Source organism: Salmo trutta, chromosome 26, assembly GCF_901001165.1.
Source record: "Salmo trutta chromosome 26, fSalTru1.1, whole genome shotgun sequence".
Taxonomy (NCBI): domain Eukaryota; kingdom Metazoa; phylum Chordata; class Actinopteri; order Salmoniformes; family Salmonidae; genus Salmo; species Salmo trutta.
The window spans coordinates 41,892,468-41,918,117 of NC_042982.1; the positions used below are offsets into that span (position 1 = coordinate 41,892,468).

At 43.3% G+C, this 25,650-nt stretch overlaps 2 protein-coding genes across 3 annotated transcripts; both read left to right on the forward strand.

The window, feature by feature from the left end:
* The first annotated feature begins 2,179 nt into the window (after positions 1–2,179).
* Positions 2,180–3,148, forward strand: LOC115163926 (zona pellucida-like domain-containing protein 1). The gene has a single exon (XM_029716120.1). The coding sequence runs from the start codon at positions 2,180–2,182 to the stop codon at positions 3,146–3,148; it is 969 nt and encodes a 322-aa protein (XP_029571980.1).
* A 5,488-nt stretch (positions 3,149–8,636) lies between these two features.
* Positions 8,637–25,596, forward strand: LOC115163804 (fatty aldehyde dehydrogenase). Of its 2 annotated transcripts, none has more exons than XM_029715984.1 (12): positions 8,637–8,868; positions 9,326–9,528; positions 9,856–9,984; positions 10,715–10,817; positions 11,981–12,066; positions 15,168–15,376; positions 17,311–17,428; positions 19,223–19,364; positions 19,546–19,712; positions 20,332–20,431; positions 22,225–22,463; positions 24,800–25,596. In XM_029715984.1, exons 2-12 carry the CDS (start codon positions 9,367–9,369, stop codon positions 24,812–24,814), a joined length of 1,470 nt encoding a protein of 489 aa, XP_029571844.1. In that variant the 5' UTR covers positions 8,637–8,868; positions 9,326–9,366; the 3' UTR covers positions 24,815–25,596. The 2 variants fall into 2 exon arrangements, with proteins under 2 accessions (XP_029571844.1, XP_029571843.1); XM_029715983.1 differs by having other exon boundaries at positions 8,639–8,868; positions 9,355–9,528.
* Positions 25,597–25,650: the final 54 nt, after the last annotated feature.

A 25,650-nucleotide genomic window follows, 5' to 3' on the forward strand; every position in this document is an offset into this window, starting at 1 on the left:
CCGAGTGCTGAAGCATGTAGCAAATAAATACTGTCTGTCCTAGGTTGCAACACTCACTACTGAGTTTCAAACTGCCTCTGGAAGCAACGTCAGCACAAAAAATGTTCGTTGGGACCTTCATGAAATGGGTTTTCATGGCCGAGCAGCCGCACACAAGCCTAATATCACCATGCACAATCCCAAGCGTCGACCGGAGTGGTGTGAAGCTCGCCGCCATTGGACTTTGGAGCAGTGGAAACGCATTCTCTGGAGTGATGAATCACGCTTCACCGTCTGGCAGTCCTACGGACTAATCTGGGTTTGGCGGATGCCAAGCGAAAGCTACCTGTCCGAATGCATAGTGCCAACTCTAAAGTTTGGTGGAGGAGGAATAATGGTCTGGGAAAGTTTTTCATGGTTCAGGCCCCTTAGTTCCACTGAAGGGAAATCTTAATGCTACAGCATACAATGATATTCTAGACGATTCTGTGCTTCCAACTTTGTGGCAACAGTTTTGGGAAGGCCCTTTACTGTTTCAGCATGACAATGCCCCTGTGCACAAAGAAAAGTATATACAGAAATGGTTTGTAGAAATCGGTGTGGAAGAACTTGACTGGCCTCTGCAGAGACCTGACCTCAACCCCATCAAACACCTTTGGGATGAATTGGAAGATGATTTTTACTCGGCGGTCCCATTCTGTGAGCTCACAGTAACAGCACTTATAGTTGACCGGGGCAGCTCTAGCAGGGCAGAAATTTGAGAAACTGACTTGTTGGAAAGGTGGCATGCTATCAAGAGGCCACGTTTGACCGAGATATTTGTGTGTATGCATTGATATGTAGGCTACGTGTGCCTTTTTAAAAATGTAGTTCTGTCCTTGAGCTGTTCTTGTCTATTGATGTTCTGTATTATGTAATTCTGTATTATGTTTTGTGTGGACCCCAGGAAGAGTAGCTTTTGCTTTTGCAACTGCTAATGGGGATCCTAATATGGAGATCGCATGGATGTGTGCTCGATTTTATACACTTGTTTATACACCTGGCTGAAATAGCCAAATCCACTCATTTCAATGGGTGTCCACGTACCTTTGGCCATGTAGTGTATTTTAGCAAATTGTGTATCATATTTTTATTCATTTAGCTTTTATTTTGTTGTACTATTTTATTCACTTAATTACTTTTTGATTGGTGAACCTGCAAGTTAGAATTTCATGGCTGTCACATCCTGACCATAGAAAGCTTTTGTTTTCTATGGTAGAGTAGGTCAGGGCGTGACGGGCTTTTGTCTAGTTTATATTTTCTATATTGTGTGGGTCTAGTTTCTGTATTTCTATGTTGTTTTTTGGGGGGATGATCTCCAATTAGAGGCAGCTGGTCATCGTTGTCTCTAATTGGGGATCATATTTAAGTTGTTGTTTTTCCCACTAGGGTTTGTGGGAGATTATTTTGAGTAAGTCTATGTAGCACCTCTTCGTCACGGTTTGTTGTTTTGTTTATTATTTTATTTTGTATGTCCTGCATAGTTTCACAGTTATAATAAAATGTGGAACGATACACACGCTGCGCCTTGGTCTCCTTCGTACGACAATCGTGACAATGGCACTGTTCTCCACCTATATCATGTGTATGTGATTTATAAACAGATTAGAACTTCAACTTCTGGGCCATTGTGTGCTCTCTTATGACCACATTGGGTCATGAGAAAGGTCAACAGGGTATTGTTGGGAGTCAAAATGAGGCCAACAACGGTTTTGTTTACTTTCAACACTCCATGAAACATCATATCAGCCCAAGGGAACCTGTATTTTAAAGAACATTGACAAAAGGAATAGGCAATTTTCTCTGCGTGACACCCTCAACACAATGTAATCGTTTGAATACGCAGAGCAACATTGACCTTGTTTCTGTCCTATCCCAAGAAGGAGCCCTGGCTATAAGAGCACCTGTAACGAAGCAGGACAGTCAAGATATGAACACAGCAAGGAACGCAAAAATGAAACTTCTCAGCTTTTTCCTTTTTGCCATGATGGTCGCAAAGAATAGTCAACTGCAATTAAATGACTGTGGAACAAACTTAAGACGGCCACAATACACTGACATCTCGGTAACTTGTGGAACCAAATCTATTGGCCTGGCTATCCTCATCTGCCCCGCCATTTACACTGGCTACAACGAGTCCCTGCTTATCCTCAACCGCGTCATGAATGGCCCAGCCTGCAAGGGAACCTTAGATCAAAGTGTGATTCCACCGGTCGTGAGGTTTGAATTCCCCCTCAACACAACCAATTCCTGTGGCAGCCTCTTCAGGACAACCAGCGCTGCAGGCACAGGAATATTCTCTGACTTCTCCAACCTCCAGACAGTCAACATCAGCGGGGTGGTCCGATCATATGATCCCACCACAGGGCCAGTCACTTACAACGCAGAGCTGAAGTATTACTACTCATGCGCCTATCCCCTAGAGTACCTGACCAACAACACCCAGATTTATACGTCTGCATCTTCCATTGCAGTAAAGGACAACAATGGTTCTTTCATCAGCACTTTGAGTCTTAATCTTTTCAGTGATGACAACTACATTTCGCCCTTAATCATTCCGAAACAGGGTCTTGAGCTGAGGACCGAAATCTACACTCGAGTCCAGGCCACCAACCTGACTTCCCGGTTCCACGTGTTCCTGGACCAATGCTACGCCTCCGTTTCTCCACAACCCGACAGTGACAACTCCACTATCTTCAACCTTTTTGTCCCTTGCAACGTTGACCCGCTGACCGTCATCAAAGAGAACGGAGAGAGTCAACGTGCCTGCTTCTCCTTCCCGGCTTTCCGCTTCATGGAGCAACCAAATGAGATGATGTCCACCTACTTCCTCCACTGCATCACCCGTCTCTGTGAGGAGAGCACCTGCAGTACTCTTAAACAATGTAACAACAGGAGGAGAAGGAGAGCTGTTCCCGAAATTATAGATGGAGTGACAGGGTACACAACCATCAGCTCTACTCCTATCACCATCAGAGCAGAAAGAGATGTGGCAATAAAAGAACAGGAGACTGCCAGCAACAACTCAGACACTTCTACAGGACTTGGGGTGGCAGTGGGCTTCCTGGCATTCCTCTGCATTATTGTCATTATAATGACAGCAGTCTTCTACAGGACACTCAACCATTAAAAGGTTTGTCTGCTCCACCTGAATGAGTTGAAATATGGGTCAGCAGTACAGACGGCATTGTCCCTTTAAATACAGGTCAGGTTGGTGGCATTGACTTGAGTATAAATGGGGTCCTCAGCTCAAGACCGTGTGTGTCCACCTGCTGGACTCACTACTCTGGAGGAGGACTGATCTCAACTTATCATGCCTTTTTTTCACATTTGTTTACATTTGGGAGATCTTGTTTTTCTAGTCATTTGTCAGCTATAGCTGATTAATGTTGTGTATACTAAAGAATAGAACAATGCACTTTTTAGAATGTTTATGTAAAGTCACTATTACAGGCTTAGCTAGTGCTGTGTTTATGTAAAGACTCTATTACAGGCTTAGCTAGTGCTGTGTTTATGTAAAGACTCTATTACAGGCTTAGCTAGTGCTGTGTTTATGTAAAGACTCTATTACAGGCTTAGCTAGTGCTGTGTTTATGTAAAGACTCTATTACAGGCTTAGCTAGTGCTGTGTTTATGTAAAGACTCATTTAATGTCATGACTTATGTACTTATGTCGCGTTCACGTCCTGTCGGAGTGATCGGAGGAACGACTTTTCTACTTCGGAGGAACTACATGGAGCGTTCACGTGCTCGGAGCTCGTAAGGAACGCAAGAACCGTTCTCACCATTGACAGCCGAAATCACGGCCATGTTTGTGGTGCGTGAAGTCAGTGTTCAGCATGTGGGAAAGAGATCATGGCCATGTTTCCTAGTCGTAACGACAAGTTGGAGGAGTGTTCACGTGCATTTATCCCAGTAGGAAGGTCGTATTTACGATTTCCCGACAAAATGTGAACGCGGGCATTAAGGCTGCTCTGCCCCAAAGGAAGAATTAATGTGGTTGGTTGACTCAATTACGAGGGCGGGGCTTACATTAAATTTCAAACCTGCTGCATGCTCTAAAAGGATCATTTGACCAATCTGCTGTTACGGTGAGTGAGCAATTTTGAGTGATTTATTGTATGATTCTGTTTTTGTAGATAACTAGCTATATTTATCATTGGAAAGTTGTTCTAATCTCACAAATATAGTGAACATGTTCATTTTTTTTAATATCTTCTTCTTTAAACAACCTGCTAGAAAGCTAGCTGGTGCTGGTAAGATGGCTCGTTAACTAATTGTAACGTGGCGAGAATCACTAGACTGCCTCCTACAAACGGGAAGGCACGTGCTTCGACTAACCTCAGCGCCACTCACACATTGGGGCCATGTGTTCCGACTGCCTCACAGCCACCATCCCACTTCTGACACCAATGTAGCGAACGGAGGGAGCGGGAAGTGAACCTGGGTCTCCAGCGTGAAAAACAAACCACCTACGCATCCCGCCAATAGGGATAGCAAAGTTTGCTACAGTATGTTTTGTTGATTTTGATTATTTAACCCCCTAGACTCTATTGATGCACCGGTGCGTCCATATAAGTAACATAATAAATAAATCTGCCACAAATTCTGTTAGTTTAAACTGGAGATATCTGCTTTTTAGCATGGACTGCGTCTCAATCCACCGTATCCACCTATGTCGTCATTCCGCATATGCAGTGGAAAGTGGCAGAGCTACAGCACGGTTTGTTAGACCAGGTGACATCTCGAAGATCGGCCTTCTCATATCCGCCTACAGAGGGGACTATCACAAACACGATGGTGTTCTCCGTTTTGCCCTATGACCCCCACAAGTGTCACGAGACTGGCCTAATGCATACAAATTAATGGAAGTATGTAGGTGTCCAAAAAATAATAACACACAGATACAACACCAGTCAAAAGATACACCTACTCATACAGATACAGCACCAGTCAAAAGATACACCTACTCATACAGATACAGCACCAGTCAAAAGATGCACCTAGTCATACAGATACAGCACCAGTCAAAAGATACACCTACTCATACAGATACAGCACCAGTCAAAAGATACACCTACTCACACAGATACAGCACCAGTCAAAGATACACCTACTCACACAGATACAGCACCAGTCAAAAGATACACCTACTCACACAGATACAGCACCAGTCAAAAGATACACCTACTCATTCAAGGGTTTTTCATAATTTCTAATATTTTCTATTTTTTGCCTGGTACTGTATATATATATATATATGGGCTATAGTAGTAAAGGACAAATTAAATATTTTATCAAATACTTTAATTGTATTTTATTTTTGATACCTAAATGGGTGCTAAAATTCCAAATCAAATAGCTAAATGATCCATAGTATGAACAATTCATTAGTCAGCAGACTTCCTGTTGGTTTTAAGTCGAATTCAGGCACAACAGCGACCTCTCACAGAAATCCTCCACCTGTAAATCTAAGACCATGATTTCGCTTCCGTTGTGGGTGTGGTAGCAAAGCAACCTTTATTTGCATGCAATTAACATATTAATATGCATAACCATTTCTCCTGACAGGGGAAGAACTGCTCTGGTACGCTGCATGTAACTAGTAACTAACATCACTAGTTACCACAGCCACAATCATAAACCTGCCTGTTTCTAAAATGTATCTTTTTAACCTAGAAATGATATCCACGCTCCCGCGTAAATCGAATTAGCATACATTTTGCATGGGCTGCATCTCAATTCACCACATCCGCCGATGGCGGCCTTCCACATCTGCGGTGGAAGGTGGCCGAGCTACAGCGGTGTTTGTCAGACTATAAGACATACTGAAAATCAATAATCTCACGAAAACATCTGTAGCTTTTGAACGGTTTGGGTTGCGTCACGGGACACCTCGGAAGTCGGTACCGCTGATCTGCCAACTTCTGTTTGTATTGTCCGAACAGTTTGGGCTACACATTAATATGATCTCTCTATGGAAAGGTGAAATATGGGTGAAAATGTTTCATCAAATATTTTTTATTAAAAAAAGAATTAGACCTAAAGGGGTCCTAAAATTCTAAATCAAATAACTAAATGATCCTTGGTGTGACCTTCTTAAAACAATTCCATATGTCAACCAGTCATTAAGGTGTTTTTGTTAGACCCATGCGAACGTGGCCAAAGAAGTGACTGAAACAGGAACCAACTTTGCAGCGATGATAAAGCTACAGGGCATACAAATTAAGGTGATATTTGAGACCTCTCTCTAACCAATAAATTGTACATATGCTTTCAGTTCGCGAGTGTATAGCATGGACAGCTATTGCATTTTGGGCCCTAAGCGAGATTTGGTACCCCCCCCCTTCACATGCAATTTTTTTGTTGTTGCACCCCTCTTGACAGAAGTAGCCTCTACGGTTTTTTTTTAAGTAAGATTTTGGTAATTCTACACATTTTCCCATGGGGTGGAGAGAAAATGTGAATTTATCACAAATTTCCTGCAATTATGTCATTGTCATTATGGGGTATTGTGTGTAGATTGATGAGAGAACATTTTTTTTAATCAATTTTAGAATAAGGCTGTAATGTAACAAGATGTGGAAAAAGTGAAGGGATCTGAATAATTACCAAATGCACTGTATAATGACGAGATGCTCATGTCTCCGCCTTAACAATGGGAGTCGTTGTCCCAAAGCCTGGATGGTAGGCGACAAGCTTAGGTTCAAAATAATCCCATTGAATGCAAGGGAAGCCAGTGAGCATTTGGTCTCCCTTGATAAAAAAAAGTATAAAATAATTGCAAATCCGCATTGGTTTAAACTGAGTGAGCTCAACTGTGAATGGTCTTCGTGCACCCAAAGAAAAGTGTCAAGGGAAGCCAGTTTGGATTTGGCTTCACACTAATCACATCAAAAGCAAAATGTCATTGTCAGGAAAAACTTGAATTGTTGCATCTCGTTGTGTCGTTGTCCTCCGGTGGCTATCCAGCTAGCTAAAATTGACCCTTCCTTAAATTTGCCATGTATGGAGATAGGGATTTGGACTTGTGGTTTTACTTAATTCTCCGTGCTGGCCAATTATTAAAACGGCAATTCTGATCCAACCATAAATTCATAAATTGTTGTGCCTCTGGCCTGAGAGGATGGAAGTTCAATATGTAGTTAGATGTAGTACGCTGATCGTAACTAGTTGGCTCATCGTTGCCCATGAAAGGAAGCTAGGCTAGCGAGCGAGCAAGCGTTTTAGCCAGGTAGCCAAGAACAATAAAACTAAAAGCGTGTACTGTATGACAGTACACGCTTAGACCGTTTCGTCAACATGAACGAGAGGAGGATGACATTGGCTTTTCTCTACATGTAGGGTGAGTCATGTTTTTTCTACTTACACACACACGCACACACGCACACACACACGCACACGCACACACACACACACACACACACACACACACACACACACACACACACACACACACACGCACACACACACAGAAATCAGAATCTTTGGACAGCCACATCATATCTAGCTTATGTTGATTGGACTAAATTGTTTTTGGTATCTTTTAGTTGTCACTGTATTAGACTAAGCAGAGGTGATTTTATGATGTTGAAATGGTTCTTGAATAGTGAAGGCAGCTCCTGTTTTCTTTGCGACTTGCGGTATAACTCTCTGTGGTTCTAAATCAATAGTTGTTTTGTAGTCCAAAAATGTCGGACACATGAATTTGTCAGACAATGCTGTCGGTCATGTAAATCAAATCAAATAAAATTTTATTGGTCACATACACATGGTTAGCAGATGTTAATTAGAGTGTAGCAAAATGCTTTGCTTCTAGTTCCGACAGTGCAGTAATATCTAACAAGTAATCTAACAATTCCACAACAACTACCTAATACACACACATCTAAGTAAAGGAATGGAATAAGAACATATAAATATATAGATGAGCGATGACAGAGCGGCATAGACTAAGATACAGTAGATGGTTTAAAATACAGTATATACATATGAGATGAGTAATGCAAGATATGTATACATTATTAAAGTGGCATTATTAAAGTGACTAGTGTTCCATTTATTAAATTGGCCAATGATTTCAAGTCTATATGCAGGCAGGTAAACATCACAAAACTGTTTGTTACATGGAATATGCTTTGTGGACTTCAACAGACAGATGTTGCTCTCTGGTTTTGTGATGAAACAAAGGTGTGGTTGAATTTATTCTGCCACTGTGTCTTATATTGACTTGTCTAGGCCTATATATATCATGGTGCCAAGGTATATGACTAACAGGTTATAGAGCAAATAACGCAATTATCACAATTATAGAGCAAACAACGCAATTATCACATTATTTTTCTGCCTTGTCTTCCTCAATGATGAAGAAGACAAGGCTACTGTAGCATTGGGTTTATTTTGGACAGATTTTGGCGAGAGTGAAACCTCTCGCTTTGCCTCTTATTCTCTGACTGGGCTTCCTCCCCTCACCATATTTGGGAATGGAAATTCCTACCGGATGCTAAAGATTTAAACATCCGGTAAAACATCTTGTCTCTTTGTTCTATCATCTATGACACCATCAAATAGGCGGCGCCTACTTCCCAAATGATCGACGCATGTCATTTGACAAACAGTGCATCTTTGAGAGTTGGATTGACATATTGCTTAACCAACCGCCATGGTGTTTGCTGTGGTGGCCCGCCCCCCTCCGATGACGTGGTGTTACTGTTATAATTGTTCAGGATAACAGGACGAAGGCTACTGTACTGAAGCAGTGAGCTGCTACACTGTTGCACTATTGGGGTCGACTGAAGTGCAACGTTCGTTCAAAAAAAATTATACAACACTTCTCTGCTGACTTACAAGGTAATAATATGAAAATCTGGGTTTTGCCATTTAGTTGCCTTCGAATATGAACGGTTCTGTAATTCAATGTTTTTTTGTTTTTTTTTAGCTGTTAGCCATTTAGCTAACGTTGGCTAGTAGCTCAGCCCCTTTATTTCAATGGCAAAAGTCCAGGATTATACAGTCTCGTAATGCTAGGCCTACAGCATAGCCTGGTAAAGATCCTTGTCTACTAACAGTGTGTATTACTACCGCATAGACATATACTTTTGCATTATTGTTGATTCCTCCTATTAGGCTACTGGCTTTAATGAATACACTTTGACATTCCTACCCTGTAGTTATGTACGAGTAGAAATATAACTTTAAATAATATATATATATCCTTATCTCTGTTTTGATAACACACACACACACTGTACCTCGGTAGCACACAACGTGTAACGTTAGCTACTAACCCAATAATGCATTACCGTAGTGTCCCTGTTCTTCCACTCCTCGCCCCAGTACGGTAGTAGTATGTCTCGGGAACAGCTGGTGGTAGAGAGGGCAAGGAGAGCCTTCCAGACCGGTATGTCTAAACCACTGAAGTTCAGAGTTCACCAGCTTAAGAACCTGCACCGTTTCATCACAGAGAGACACAAGGACATTGCAGACGCTGTCAAGAAGGACCTTAACAAGGTGAGCGTTTTGTTTCTGCATCCCAAATGACACCCTATTCCCTTTATAGTGTACTACCTTAGAGCCCTGGGCCCTGGTCAAAAGTAGCGCACTATGAAGGGTGCCATTTGAGAGTTTAATTTGACAATTTACATAAAGGTATGGTTTATAAGTCGTTTTTAGAATGAGTTAATATGTAGTCTGGACATCTAATTATAACCCACTTATAACTATGTGTTAACCTACTGTAGAACACTCTGTGACAATGTTTTTGTAAAAAATGGCTATATAATTATGACTGTGCTGACTGACTGATTGGTGTATTGGTGTGTCCTTAACCTGCGGCAGACTGAACACAGCACAGAGTTGTTTGAGACCCTAGGCCTTGAAGGGGAGATCGACGTGGCTGTGGAGAGGCTAGCAGAATGGGCTGCCCCTCGGCCTGTAGAGAAGAGCCTCCTCACCATCTTAGACGAGGTAAGACAAGATAAACATTTTAGGGTCCCAAATGGCAGCCTATTCCTTATATTGTGCACTACTTGTGACCAGGGACCATCTGTTTCCACCTAAATGTATTATATGTCCTGTAATCTCATTACTTTTTTAATTGATTTAACTAGGCAAGTCATTTAAGAACTAATTCTTATTTACAATGACATCCTAGGAACAGTGGGTTAGCCTGTTTGCTGCAGGTACTGTAGTAGAAAACGCAATGGAGGTGGTTTGTTCAGGGGCAGCTCGTGGATTCGATCCAGCAACCTTTCGGTTACTGGCCCAACGCTCTAACCACTAGGCTACCTGCCTCTAACCACTAGGCTACCTGCCTCTAACCACTAGACTACCTGCCTCTAACCACTAGGCTACCCTGCCTCTAACCACTAGGCTACCCTGCCTCTAACCACTAGGCTACCTGCCTCTAACCACTAGGCCACCTGCCTCTAACCACTAGGCTACCCTGCCTCTAACCACTAGGCTACCAGCCTCTAACCACTAGGCTACCTGCCTCTAACCACTAGACTACCTGCCTCTAACCACTAGGCTACCCTGCCTCTAACCACTAAGCTACCTGCCTCTAACCACTAGGCTACCTGCCTCTAACCACCAGGCTACCCTGCCTCTAACCACTAGGCTACCCTGCCACCCCTACAGAACATATGAAGGATGGTGGATCATAGATTTAAAAAAAATAGTCTACATCTTGTCACAGGTGTACATCCAGCCAGAGCCCCTGGGAGTGGTCCTCATCATCGGGGCCTGGAACTACCCCTGGGCAGTGACTCTCCAGCCCCTGGTCGCGGCTATTGCTGCAGGTACTGTAGTAGAAAACGCAATGGAGGTGGTTCTGTGTGTAAACAATGCTCGCGTGATGAATAACCTTGCCTGAGATTTGGAGACTTGTGTTAGCTCCCCGAGCTAATGCCTAGGCTTTACCTCAGCAGGTTAACATAGAGCTAATGCCTAGGCTTTACCTCAGCAGGCTAACATGGAGCTAATGCCTAGGCTTTACCTCAGCAGGCTAACATGGAGCTAATGCCTAGGCTTTACCTCAGCAGGCTAACATGGAGCTAATGCCTAGGCTTTACCTCAGCAGGCTAGCATAGAGCTAATGCCTAGGCTTTACCTCAGCAGGCTAACATGGAGCTAATGCCTAGGCTTTACCTCAGCAGGCTAACATGGAGCTAATGCCTATGCTTTACCTCAGCAGGCTAGCATAGAGCTAATGCCTAGGCTTTACCTCAGCAGGCTAGCATAGAGCTAATGCCTAGGCTTTACCTCAGCAGGTTAACATAGAGCTAATGCCTAGGCTTTACCTCAGCAGGCTAACATGGAGCTAATGCCTAGGCTTTACCTCAGCAGGCTAACATGGAGCTAATGCCTAGGCTTTACCTCAGCAGGCTAACATGGAGCTAATGCCTAGGCTTTACCTCAGCAGGCTAGCATAGAGCTAATGCCTAGGCTTTACCTCAGCAGGCTAACATGGAGCTAATGCCTAGGCTTTACCTCAGCAGGCTAACATGGAGCTAATGCCTATGCTTTACCTCAGCAGGCTAGCATAGAGCTAATGCCTAGGCTTTACCTCAGCAGGCTAGCATAGAGCTAATGCCTAGGCTTTACCTCAGCAGGTTAACATAGAGCTAATGCCTAGGCTTTACCTCAGCAGGCTAACATGGAGCTAATGCCTAGGCTTTACCTCAGCAGGCTAACATGGAGCTAATGCCTAGGCTTTACCTCAGCAGGCTAACATGGAGCTAATGCCTAGGCTTTACCTCAGCAGGCTAGCATAGAGCTAATGCCTCTCCATCCCTCTATCCCTCCCTCCCATCTATCCATCCCTCCCTCCCTCCCATCCCTCCCATCTCTCCATCCATCCCTCCCTCCCTCCATCCCTCCCATCCCTCCATCCCTCCCTCCATCCCTCTCTCCCTCCCTCCATCCATCCCTCCCTCCCTCCCTCCCTCCCATCTCTCCTCAGGTAATGCTGCTGTGGTTAAGCCGTCAGAGGTCAGCTCTCATTCAGCCAAGGTCATGGAGGAACTGCTCCCTCTCTACCTGGACAAGGTCACTTCACTAACATCAAATCCCTATCAGATGCATGTTTACTCCTTTACAGTGCCTTCAGAAAGTATTCATACCTGATGCCTAGTCACCTTCCCCCTATACATATCTACCACTATCACTCCAGTATCCCTGTCCCCTTCCCCCTATACATATCTACCTCTATCACTCCAGTATCCCTGTACATTGTTAATATGGTACTGGAACGGACCCTGTATATAGTCACCTTATCCCTATACATATCTACCTCTATCACTCCAGTATCCCTGTACATTGTTAATATGGTACTGGAACGGACCCTGTATATATTATGCTTACTTACTTTCTCGTGTTATTCTTATATCTTGTTGAAACATTTTGTTGTTACAGCCTGAATTCAAAATGGATTAAATATTTTTTTCCCCAACTATCTACACACAATACCCCATAAAGAGAAAGTGCAAACATGTTTTTTTAAATTTTTGCAAATGTATTGAAAATTAAATACAGATATCACATTTACATAAGTATTCCCACCCTCGAGTCAATCCTTTGTAGAAGCACCTTTAAAAGCGATTACAGTCTTTCTAGGATAGTCTTTAAGAGCTTTCCATACCTTAGTGTCTAAGAGCTTTCCATACCTTTCCATACCTTAGTCTCTAAGAGCTTTCCATACCTTTCCATACCTTAGTCTCTAAGAGCTTTCCATACCTTAATCTCTAAGAGCTTTCCATAGCTTAGTCTCTTAGAGCTTCCCATACCTTAGTCTCTTAGAGCTTTCCATACCTGGATTGTGCAACGTTTGCCCATTATTCTTTAAAGAAAATTCTTCAAGCTCTGTCAAATTGGTTGTTGATCATTGCTAGACAACCATTTTCAGGTCTTGCCATAGATTTTCAAGAAGATTTATGTCAAAACTCGGCCACTCAGGAACATTCACTGTCTTCTTGGTAAGCAACTCCAGTGTAGATGTGGCCTTGTGTGTTAGGTTATTGTCCTGCTGAAAGGTGAATTAATCTCCCAGTGTCTGGTGGAAGCAGATTGAACCAGGTTTTCCTCCAGGATTTTTCCTGTGATTAGCTCCATTCTGTTTCTTTTTTATCCTGAAAAACTCCCCAGTCCTTAACGATTACAAGCATACCCATAGCATGATGCAGCCACCACCATGCTTGAAAATATGGAGAGTGGGACTCAGTAATGTGTTATATTGGATATGCCCCAAACATAACACTTTGTATTCAGGACAAAAAGTAAATTGCTTTGCCATATTTTTTGCTGTATTACTTTAGTGCCTTATTGCAAACAGGATGCACGTTTTGTAACAGACTTCCTTATTTTGAAATCAAATGTATTTATAAAGCCCTTCTTACATCAGCTGATATCTCAAAGTGCTGTACAGAAACCCAGCCTAAAACCCCAAACAGCAAGCAATGCAGGTGTAGAAGCACGGTGGGTAGGAAAAACTCCCTAGAAAGGCCAAAACCTAGGAAGAAACCTAGAGAGGAACCAGGCTATGAGGGGTGGCCAGTCCTCTTCTGGCTGTGCTGGGTGGAGATTATAACAGAACGTGGCCAAGATGTTCAAATGTTCATAGATGACCAGCAGGGTCAAATAATAATAATCACAGTAGTTGTCGAGGGTGCAACAGGTCAGCACCTCAGGAGTAAATGTCAGTTGGCTTTTCATAGCCGATCATTGAGAGTATCTCTACAGCTCCTGCTGTCTCTAGAGAGTTGAAAACAGCAGGTCTGGGACAGGTAGCACGTCCGGTGAACAGGTCAGGGTTCCATAGCCGCAGGCAGAACAGTTGAAACTGGAGCAGCAGCACGGTCAGGTGGACTGGGGACAGCAAGGAGTCATCATGCCAGGTAGTGCTGAGGCATGGTCCTAGGGCTCAGGTCCCCCAAAGAAAGAAAGAGAGAATTAGAGAGAGCATACTTAAATTCACACAGGACACTGGAGAAATACTCCAGATATAACAGACTGACCCTAGCCCCCCCGACACATAAACTACTGCAGCATAAATACTGGAGGCTGAGACAGGAGGGGTCAGGAGACACTGTGGCCCCATCCGATGATACCCGCGGACAGGGCCAAACAGGCAGGATATAACCCCACCCACTTTGCCAAAGCACAGCCCTCACACCACTAGAGGGATATCTTCAACCACCAACTTACCATCCTGAGACAAGGCCGAGTATAGCCCACAAAGATCTCCGCCACCCAGGAAGACCACGTCAGTGACTCAACCCACTCAAGTGACACACCCCTCCTAGGGACGGCATTTTCACTCTATCAGTTAGGTTAGTATTGTGGAGTAACTACAATGTTGTTGATCCATCCTCAGTTTTCTCCCATCACAGCCATTAAACTCTGTATTTGTTTTAAAATTACAATTGGTCTCATGGTGAAATCCCTGAGCGGTTTCCTTCCTCTCCGGCAACTGAGTTAGGAAGGACGCCTGTATCTTTGTAGTGACTTGGTGTATTGATACACCATCCAAAGTGTAATTATTAACTTACCATGCTCAAAAGGAAATTCAATTTATTTATTTTTATTTTTTACCCATCTACCAATAGGTGCCCTTCTTTGTGAGGCATTGGAAAACCTCCGTGGTCTTTGTGGTTGAATCTGTGTTTAAAATTCACTGTTGCGTACAGAGTGAGTCCATGCAACATATTATGTGACTTGTTAAGCATCGCCATAACAAAAGGGTTGAATACTTATTGACTCAAAACATTTCAGCTTTTCATTTTTTATTAATCAGTAAAAAATTAGAACAAACATATTACCACTTTGACATTGTAGGGCGTAGTGTGTAGGACAATCAAATCCATTTTAAATACAGGCTGTAACAACAAAATGTGGGAAAAGTCGAGGAGTGTGAATACTTTCTTAAGGAGCTGTGTTTCCTTTAAATTCTCATTTCAAGCTCTCTTGTGTCATAGGCTGTTGTTCATGGTGAGAGGGAACTGAAGTTTGTTTGTGTGTGTGTGTGTGTGTGTGTGTGTGTGTGTGTGTGTGTGTGTGTGTGTGTGTGTGTGTGTGTGTGTGTGTTGTTTCTGTGAGTGGGCATGGATGCATATGTGCATGTGTGTTTACATGTCCGTCCCTGTCCTCCACAGGAGCTGTACCCTGTAGTGTGTGGGGGCGTCTCAGAGACCCAGGAGTTGCTGCGTCAGCGTTTCGACCACATCTTCTACACAGGGAACAGCACTGTGGGTAAACTGGTGATGGAGGCCGCAGCCCGACACCTCACCCCCGTGACCCTGGAGCTGGGGGGGAAGAGCCCCTGTTACATCGATAAGGACGTCGACCTCAGAGTTGCATGCCGGTCAGTGGCAGACTGCCCCATATTCCTTGAGAGTTATTCAATCTGTGTAATTTTGTCCCTGGTCATCAAAAATCTTGGAAATAGTATATTGTGGGCAGCGTCACTGCAACAGCTCAAGGACTGTATCATACTTTACTCAGATGAGAACAGCTCAAGGGCCGTTTCATACTTTACTCAGATGAGAACAGCTCAAGGACCGTTTCATACTTTACTCAGATGAGAACAGCTCAAGGACTGTTTCATACTTTACTCAGTTGAGAACAGCTCAAGGACCGTTTCATACTTTACTCAGATGAGAACAGCTCAAAGACCGTTTCATACTTTACTCAGATGAGAACAGCTCAAGGACCATTTCATACTTTACTCAGATGAGAACAGCTCAAGGACCGTTTCATACTTTACTCAGATGAGAACAGCTCAAGGACCGTTTCATACTTTACTCAGATGAGAACAGCTCAAGGACCGTTTCATAGTGCTTTACTCAGATGAGAACAGCTCAAAGACCATTTCATACTTTACTCAGATGAGAAGCCCATTACTCCTGTCGTGTCTTTGGCTATGCCGGATTAAGTGATATGACATGCTAACTTATAAAATGATTTCTCTGTAATTAATATTACCTGATTAAGCTAATCATGTTAATGTAATTAACTAGAAAGTCGGGGCACCACGGAAGAACGTTTATAGAGCTGTTATCTTCCGAATAAACTCTTAAAATACTTAGTAATATTTTACATCGATAGCAGTCAATATTAACCCTTATCTTATTTTCAGTCTCATAATGAAAGTTGTAAATTCTTGGTTATCTTCACGAACCCTGGCTAACAAGTTGAATCAGCAATACAAAATTGGGTTTAATTATTTATTTACTAAATACCTAACTAATCACACAGAATTACAAATACACAGAATACCAATGATGTCATACAGAAAACGTCCCGGTGGACGGAACCTGGTTACACAAAGGAAAGGGGGTTGGGCTTGAATGAAAGAGCGGGAAGATTTAGGAACAGAGAAACAGCAGCTATGCTATCGTAAATACATTATCTTATGCATTCTAAATTACCGCCCATTTGGAAAAGGAAAATGCAATAAATATTTACTCTGAGCTGCGCTTCGGTAGATTGGTTGTAGATGCTGGCCGGGTTGGCCAACAGATCTTCTTGTACTCAGAACAATGTCTCTGGTGGTAAATTGGATACGTGGTGGTATCTTCGTCCGTCTGTTAGACTGGATCCGTCGTCCGTCCTTTCCTAGCCCCCGTCTACAGCGGCCGCTGCTAACTCAACGGCTAGGAAGTATCACTTCATACCATAGCTCACGCCGAGGTTGGCTTAGTTCTGTCCTTGATATGTGTGTCCTTCTAACATAGAGGCTGCAGACCTCCCGTACTGGAACTCCTGGTTATCTTTTCATCAAAGGCTTATATAGTGGAGAGGGGGGAAGGAGGTGTTTCATCGTTTATAACCCCTGTCTCTTCACGGGGTTGGGCCACTGATCGAGCAGGGCACTTTCCTTATGAAAACCCAATTCTCTCATTTGGAAGCTAAAATTACATTTAATCTCCTAACAAACAATTTCAATATCAAACATTTCAATTGCATAACAATTCCATGTGATTCTGATAACTAGAGGGTGTATACTTTCTCAGGTACAGTTTATGTCGTCCTGTCATCAATCATAATGTCTCAGGTAACAATGAACTGACATACATACTCATTACGTTATCAAGCATATTTCCAACTGGTTTTATTACCAAAATATGGTTCCTTTCCCCATTTGTTTGATGTTCCCAGACTCTCTATATTTAACAGGACAGCAGTCCTTCAGTAGGGTCAGTAAGAGAGGGGAAGGGAGAAATGTATTTATGGGGGGGGGGAGTCATAAACCTTACCCACAGGCCAACGTCATGACACTCCTCTGTGTTTCCACAGGCGTATCACCTGGGGGAAGTTTGTAAACTGCGGTCAGACGTGCATCGCCCCAGACTACATCCTGTGTGAACCCAGCATCCAGAACAGAGTGGTGGAGGAGATCAGGAAATGCATCACGGTATTATAGTCTGCATGTAGAGCAGAGATTATACAAATGAGTTGAATAGAAACATAGAATTACAGAATGGGGCTTACACATACAGTAGGCTAATTAATATTCCACTACTTGTTTGGCATTTGACCCAGAGTACAAGGAGTGGTATGTTAGCTCAGAACCGATCTTGATTCCAGACTACTCATACAGAACCTTTATCCGGCAACGCTACAATCAACTAAGATCTACGTCACGTCTGTTCTTAAAGTCAACAGCAGCAATTCACTTCAAAGTACAGTTCCGCTAAGATCTATTTAATTGTTTTATTTAACTAGGCAAGTCAGTTAAGAACTAATTTTTATTTTCAATGACGGCCTAGGAACAGTGGGTTTAACTGCCTTGTTCAGGGGCAGAACGACTGATTTTTACCTCGTCAGCTTAGGGATTCGATCCAGCAACCTTTCGGTTATTGGCCCAACGCTCTAACCACTCCCTGCTGGTTACTGGCCCAACGGTCTAACCACTAGGCTACCTGCTGGTTACTGGCCCAACGGTCTAACCACTAGACTACCTGCTGGTTACTGGCCCAACGGTCTAACCACTAGGCTACCTGCTGGTTACTGGTCCAACGGTCTAACCACTAGGCTACCTACTGGCCCAACGGTCTAACCACTAGACTACCTGCTGGTTACTGGCCCAACGGTCTAACCACTAGGCTCTCTGCTGGTTACTGGCCCAACGGTCTAACCACTAGGCTACCTGCTGGTTACTGGCCCAACGGTCTAACCACTAAGCTACCTGCTGGTTACTGGCCCAACGCTCTAACCACTAGGCTACCTGCTGGTTACTGGCCCAACGGTCTAACCACTAGGCTACCTGCTGGTTACTGGCCCAACGCTCTAACCACTAGGCTACCTGCTGGTTACTGGCCCAACGCTCTAACCACTAGGCTGCCTGCTGGTTACTGGCCCAACGCTCTAACCACTAGGCTGCCTGCCCCCTGTTCTTAAAGAAGTCGACAGCAGCTGTAATTCACTCAGTGCCTGTAGAAAGTCGACACCCCCTTGAACTTGTTTTACAACATATCTACACATCCTACACCACATTTAGATGTGTTTTCCATCATATCTACACATCCTACACCACATTTAGATGTGTTTTCCATCATATCTACACATCCTACACCACATTTAGATGTGTTTTCCATCATATCTACACATCCTACACCACATTTAGATGTGTTTTCCATCATATCTACACATCCTACACCACATTTTCAAAGTAAAATACAATTCTAGAACATTTTCCAAATTAAGAAAAAATTACTGAAATATGATAATTGGATAAATCCACCCCCCTGAGTTAATACTTGATGTTAAAATTGCTCAGGCTCAGTATATTTGGTTGGGGATCATTGATGGACAGTGTTATTTAAACCTTGTCTCTGATTTTTCTTTTAAGCATATTTATATCAGAACTGAGACTTGACCACTCAGGAACACAATGCTTTTGCATAAACATTTGTGTAATTGTCCCGTAGAAAAATACATCTGTAGAGACTGAGGTGGGGTTTTCCTCAAACTTTTTACCTGGGCTCTGCTCCTTTCATATTTATTTTCATCCTGACAAATTCCCAAGCCCCTGCCGGTGACAAGCATACCCATAACATGATGCTGCCACCACAATACTGGAAAATAGAGGGAAAAAAGTATAATTCCATCCTTTTTATATTAAGGAAAAACATTCTTTCACTAGGCCCTATATCTGCATTTTAATGCTCATTCGCTATAGTATATTTTACCTTTGGGCTGGTGTTAGGAGTTTTATACGGACGACCCAAAGACCTTCGAGGACTACGGACGCATCATTAACCAGCGCCACTTCCAGAGAGTGATGTCACTGCTCGAGGGGAGCACTGTGGCCATCGGAGGAGACAGCGACCAGTCACAATGCTACATAGGTACGTTAACGAGGCCCCTGTAGGCTGTGTGTGTGTGTGTGTGTGGGTGTGGGTGTGGGTGTGTGTGTGTTATTCCTCATGTTTGTAGTATTCACGAGCCTTCACTTTCCCCACCGCCACCCTTTGTGTCTGCTCACTGTGTGTGTTATTGTGTTATTTCTCAATGTGCGTGTGTGTCCAGCCCCCACGGTGCTGAAGGACGTGACAGGGGCCTCCAAGGTGATGCAAGAGGAGATCTTTGGTCCCGTGCTCCCCATCGTCACTGTTAGTGGAGTGGACGAGGCTATACAGTTCATCAATGAGAGAGAGAAGCCTCTGGCCCTCTACGTGTTCTCACCTGACAACAAGGTAAAGACCACAGAAGTAAAATCAAAGCTAAAGTCTGTAAGATTTAACTAATGAAACTTTAACTAATGAAACATATCCATATTAATGAATATGACTTCTGACCTACGTTAAATACTAAGTTAGTGTCTCTCTGTCTCTCTCCCTCTGACTCGCTGTCTTTCTCTCTGTTGCTCTCTCCCTCTCTGTCTCTCTCTGTCTCTGTCTCTCCCCCTCTCTCTCTCTCTCTGTCTCCCTCCCTCTCTGTCTCCCTCCCTCTCTCTCCACCTCCCTCTCTCCACCTCCCTCTCTCCTCTCATCTCCCTCCCTCTCTGTCTCCCTCCCTCTTTCTCCTCTCTCCCTCTTTTTCGCCCTCTCTTCCTCCCCCTCCATCCCTCCCTCCCTCCCTCCACCTCCCTCTCTATCCCTCTCTCTACCTCTCTCGCCCTCTTTCTCCACCTCCCTCTCTCTCCACCTCTCTCCTCCTCTCTCCCCACCTCTTTCCCCCTCTCTCCCCTTCTCCCCCTCTCTCCACCTCTCTCTCCCTCTCTGTCTCCATCTCTCTCCACCTCTCTCTCCCCCTTTCTCCCTCCCCCTCTCTCTCTCCCTCCCCCTCTCTCCCCCTCCCTCCCTCCACCTCTAGTTGATCAGGAGGGTGATAGCAGAGACTTCTAGTGGGGCCCTAGTGGCCAATGACTGTCTGGTCCACTTCACTGTCAACGCCCTCCCCTTCGGAGGGGTGGGTAAGTTCACACATACACACACACACACACGTGATACTGATATGATGTGTGTTATGTGTGTGTCTTAGTAACAGCCTTGTTAGTACCTGACCTGACATATATATATATATATATATATATATATATATATATATATATATATATATATATATATATATACAGTGAGGGAAAAAAGCATTTGATCCCCTGCTGATTTTGTACGTTTGCCCACTGACAAAGAAATTATCAGTCTATAATTTTAATGGTAGGTTTATTTGAACAGTGAGAGACAGAATAACAACAAAAAAATCCAGAAAAGCGCATGTCAAAAATGTTATAAATTGATTTGCATTTTAATGAGGGAAATAAGTATTTGACCCCTCTGCAAAACATGACTTGGTACTTGGTGGCAAAACCCTTGTTGGCAATCACAGAGGTCAGACGTTTCTTGTAGTTGGCCACCAGGTTTGCACACATCTCAGGAGGGATTTTGTCCCACTCCTCTTTGCAGATCTTCTCCAAGTCATTAAGGTTTTGAGGCTGACGTTTGGCAACTCGAACCTTCAGCTCCCTCCACAGATTTTCTATGGGATTAAGGTCTAGAGACTGGCTAGGCCACTCCAGGACCTTAATGTGCTTCTTCTTGAGCCACTCCTTTGTTGCCTTGGCCGTGTGTTTTGGGTCATTGTCATGCTGGAATACCCATCCACGACCCATTTTCAATGCCCTGACTGAGGGAAGGATGTTCTCACCCAAGATTTGACGGTACATGGCCCCGTCCATCGTCCCTTTGATGCGGTGAAGTTGTCCTGTCCCCTTAGCAGAAAAACACCCCCAAAGCATAATGTTTCCACCTCCATGTTTGACGGTGGGGATGGTGTTCTTGGGGTCATAGGCAGCGTTCCTCCTCCTCTAAACATGGCGAGTTGAGTTGATGCCAAAGAGCTCAATTTTGGTCTCATCTGACCACAACACTTTCACCCAGTTGTCCTTTGAATCATTCAGATGTTCATTGGCAAACTTCAGACGGGCATGTATATGTGCTTTCTTGAGCAGGGGGACCTTGCGGGCGCTGCAGGATTTCAGTCCTTCACGGCGTAGTGTGTTACCAATTGTTTTCTTGGTGACTATGGTCCCAGCTGCCTTGAGATCATTGACAAGATCCTCCCGTGTAGTTCTGGGCTGATTCCTCACCGTTCTCATGATCATTGCAACTCCACGAGGTGAGATCTTGCATGGAGCCCCAGGCCAAGGGAGATTGACAGTTCTTTTGTGTTTCTTCCATTTGCGAATAATCGCACCAAATAGCTGCTTGGCGATGGTCTTGTAGCCCTTTCCAGCCTTGTGTAGGTCTACAATCTTGTCCCTGACATCCTTGGAGAGCTCTTTGGTCTTGGCCATGGTGGAGAGTTTGGAATCTGATTGATTGATTGATTCTGTGGACAGGTGTCTTTTATACAGGTAACAAGCTGAGATTAGGAGCACTCCCTTTAAGAGTGTGCTCCTAATCTCAGCTCGTTACCTGTATAAAAGACACCTGGGAGCCAGAAATCTTTCTGATTGAGAGGGGGTCATATACTTATTTCCCTCATTAAAATGCAAATCAATTTATAAAATTTTTGACATGCGTTTTTCTGGATTTTTGTTGTTGTTATTCTGTCTCTCACTGTTCAAATAAACCTACCATTAAAATGATAGACTGATCATTTCTTTGTCAGTGCGCAAACGTACAAAATCAGCAGGGGATCAAATACTTTTTTCCCTCACTGTATATTGAATTTTCCCACCATCGTCCCTCTCCTCCCTTCCCCAAGGTAACAGTGGTATGGGACGCTACCACAGCCAGCACGGCTTTGACCAGCTCAGCCACCTGCGTGCCTGTCTCATTAAGAAGCTGAACATGGAGGATTCCAACGCCATGCGTTACCCGCCCCACACGGCTAAGAAGCTGGGCTGGGCGCGCTTCTTCTTCCTGAAGCGGGTCAACCTGCGCAGGCTCAGACGCATGGCACTACTGGCCCTGTTCTCTGCCTTGGCTGCCTTCATAGTACAGGTCAGATAGACTATAGTTCCGGTTCAGATAGACCATAGTACAGGTCAGATAGACTATAGTTCAGGTCAGATAGACCATAGTACAGGTCAGATAGACTATAGTACAGGTCAGATAGATAGACTATAGTACAGGTCAGATAGACCATAGTACAGGTCAGATAGATAGACTATAGTACAGGTCAGATAGACTATAGTACAGGTCAGATAGATAGACCATAGTACAGGTCAGATAGACTATAGTACAGGTCAGATAGACTATAGTACAGGTCAGATAGACTATAGTACAGGTCAGATAGATAGACTATAGTACAGGTCAGATAGATAGACTATAGTACAGGTCAGATAGATAGACTGTAGTACAGGTCAGATAGACCATAGTACAGGTCAGATAAACCATAGTACAGGTCAGATAGATAGACCATAGTACAGGTCAGATAGACCATAGTACAGGTCAGATAGACTATAGTACAGGTCAGATAGACCATAGTACAGGTCAGATAGATAGACCATAGTACAGGTCAGATAGACCATAGTACAGGTCAGATAGACTATAGTACAGGTCAGATAGACTATAGTACAGGTCAGATAGACTATAGTACAGGTCAGATAGATAGACTATAGTACAGGTCAGATAGATAGACTATAGTACAGGTCAGATAGATAGACAGGTCAGATAGACAGGTCAGATAGATAGACCATAGTACAGGTCAGATAGACTATAGTACAGGTCAGATAGACCATAGTACAGGTCAGATAGATAGACTATAGTACAGGTCAGATAGATAGACAGGTCAGATAGACAGGTCAGATAGACAGGTCAGATAGATAGACCATAGTACAGGTCAGATAGACTATAGTACAGGTCAGATAGACTATAGTACAGGTCAGATAGACTATAGTACAGGTCAGATAGATAGACTATAGTACAGGTCAGATAGATAGACAGGTCAGATAGACAGGTCAGATAGACAGGTCAGATAGATAGACTATAGTACAGGTCAGATAGACTAAAGTACAGGTCAGATATTTAATTGAAATAATATGTCAAACAAGATGTGCATTTTGTCATGAATTATATCCCCAAGGTGCCATGTACATGTGGTTAACAAGCCTCCGATCACAAGGTTTTACTTGATCAAAACATCTCTAAGTGTTGGGAGATGTGAAACCCTATTCCCTATGTAGTGCACTACGTTTGACTAAGCCCTGGTCAAAAGTAGTGCACTACATAGGGAAAAGGGTGCCATTCTGGACACAAACCCATAAGTGGCTACTACGAAACAGTTAAGATCCCCACAATGGATCCCTGTCTTAGCTCCGCTGGTCACTACAGCCCCTCCTACTGAAATACCATAGTGGCCTGTGTGAGGGCAGAGGGAGGGACTGGAGCGTCTCGGTCACGACTGGTTTAATAAACGAGAACCTCTCGGAGACCGGCGATCCAAGGAAGAGAGGGAGATATAGTGTCCATCACAAATGGCACACTATTCCCTATATAGTGCACTACTTTTGACCAGGACCTAGTCAAATGTAGTGAACTATATAGGGAATATGGTGCCATTTAGGACACTGACATAGAAGTTTGTTTTTTTGTCCCACTAACTGACTCAAATCAAATTTGAGCAGATGTTAATGCGAGTGTAGCGAACTGCAGCTTGTTGGCTGAATAAGGTGTTTTTCTAGAATACGTAGTTTATGTTGTCAACGGTTCTATTTTTTTCAAATGAAAACAGTTTATTAAATACGATTTAAATCATTATCTCGAAAGTAACCCAGCTATTGTTATTCAATGAGCTATTTGTGTGTCTAAATGCTAACTGAGTGCTTCTATTTTGTTTCTTGAATCCATCCTGGAAAGTACATTTTCACAGAGGTGGCAAGATACATTATGCGAACATTCCCTCTCTTAACTCCCACAGCTCCAAATAATGGTGTCCGTCCCAAATTACACCCTATTCTCTGCATAGTGCACTTCTTTTGGTCAGGGCCCATAGAGCTCTGGTCAAAAGTAGTACACTATATAGGGAATAGGTTGACATTGTGGACAGAACCCTTGTGCTCCCAACACAAGAATGGCTTTGTCTCCTTCAGACAATGTTTGGTGTTGTTGAGGAAATCTAATCACACAACACTAGAAACATGATCTACGGCCCCCTTTAATTACCCAGCATGCATCATTCTCCTTCACTAAATAAGGCCTTTGTTTTGGGTCCTCAAGTACCTCCACACATATCTGTCTTTGTAATTTGCTGTGTCACTGTTGATTGTCATATTCATTGTTGTCCTGTTTGTGAAAAGTGATGATGGGAGACATTTTGTGCCTTGTGTTTCTTGCAGAGGTACCTGCGGTGATGCTGATGTGGTGAAACTACGTGAGGCTCCGCCATCTTGGACCCTGATTTAGACTTGTAGTGCTGGGGCAACAGTTATGGCTCAGTGCCAGTCATAAACATAGCAAAATTGCAATAGTTAATTTTAAATCACAATTATTTAACTGTCATTCAAGCAAGGGTTATGAATCATTAATGATTTTAGAGGTGTTTATGATTCCAGTAAACCTGTATATTTGAGGTTCTTTTTTTAATTTCATATCGTGTCCTACGCATTTCATCTCTGTTGCACTGTTGCAAATGGATTCTAGCCTCAATGGAAGACTGAGTACCGTGCATTTGCATTATTCCTGGGAGTTTCCTAAAGGAGTGCAACTGTTTTGTAATGTAAAGAATGTGCCTCTTGTTGTGCTAGTTTTTATACTGATTATTGTCAACAGTACTTTTATGTTTAGTGTGAAAAGAAAAGTTGCCTGCGTGGCCATCCCTGTAGCTCAGTTGGTAGAGCATGGTGTTTGCAACGCCAGGGTTGTGGGTTCGATTCCCACGGGGGCCAGCATAGAAAAAAAAAACTGTATGCATTCACTACTGTAAGTCGCTCTGGATAAGAGCGTCTGCTAAATGACGTAAATGTTATATACTGTATAACATTAACAATGAGATGAAAACAGACCTGATGTCTTCCACAGTGGTCAGTTTTTTAAATTTAAGATATTAAAATGACATTTAGGCTTAGCTGTGATGAAATAATATATAATACGACTGAGAAAAGTTATTCATTTGAAATAAAAAAGTTATCTTGTTTATGGGTATTTATTACACTTCTTTTATGTCACTTTAAAAAAAAAAATGTTTTTA

Excerpts from the sequence above, each read along its gene's own strand:
- LOC115163804 (XM_029715984.1), top strand. The coding sequence starts at position 9,367 with ATGTCTCGGGAACAGCTGGTGGTAGAGAGGGCAAGGAGAGCCTTCCAG. Across the intron at positions 19,365-19,545 it reads CCAGTCACAATGCTACATAG|CCCCCACGGTGCTGAAGGAC; the intron begins GTACGTTAACGA and ends GTGTGTGTCCAG. Across the intron at positions 19,713-20,331 it reads TGTTCTCACCTGACAACAAG|TTGATCAGGAGGGTGATAGC; the intron begins GTAAAGACCACA and ends CTCCACCTCTAG.
- LOC115163926 (XM_029716120.1), top strand. The coding sequence starts at position 2,180 with ATGAATGGCCCAGCCTGCAAGGGAACCTTAGATCAAAGTGTGATTCCA.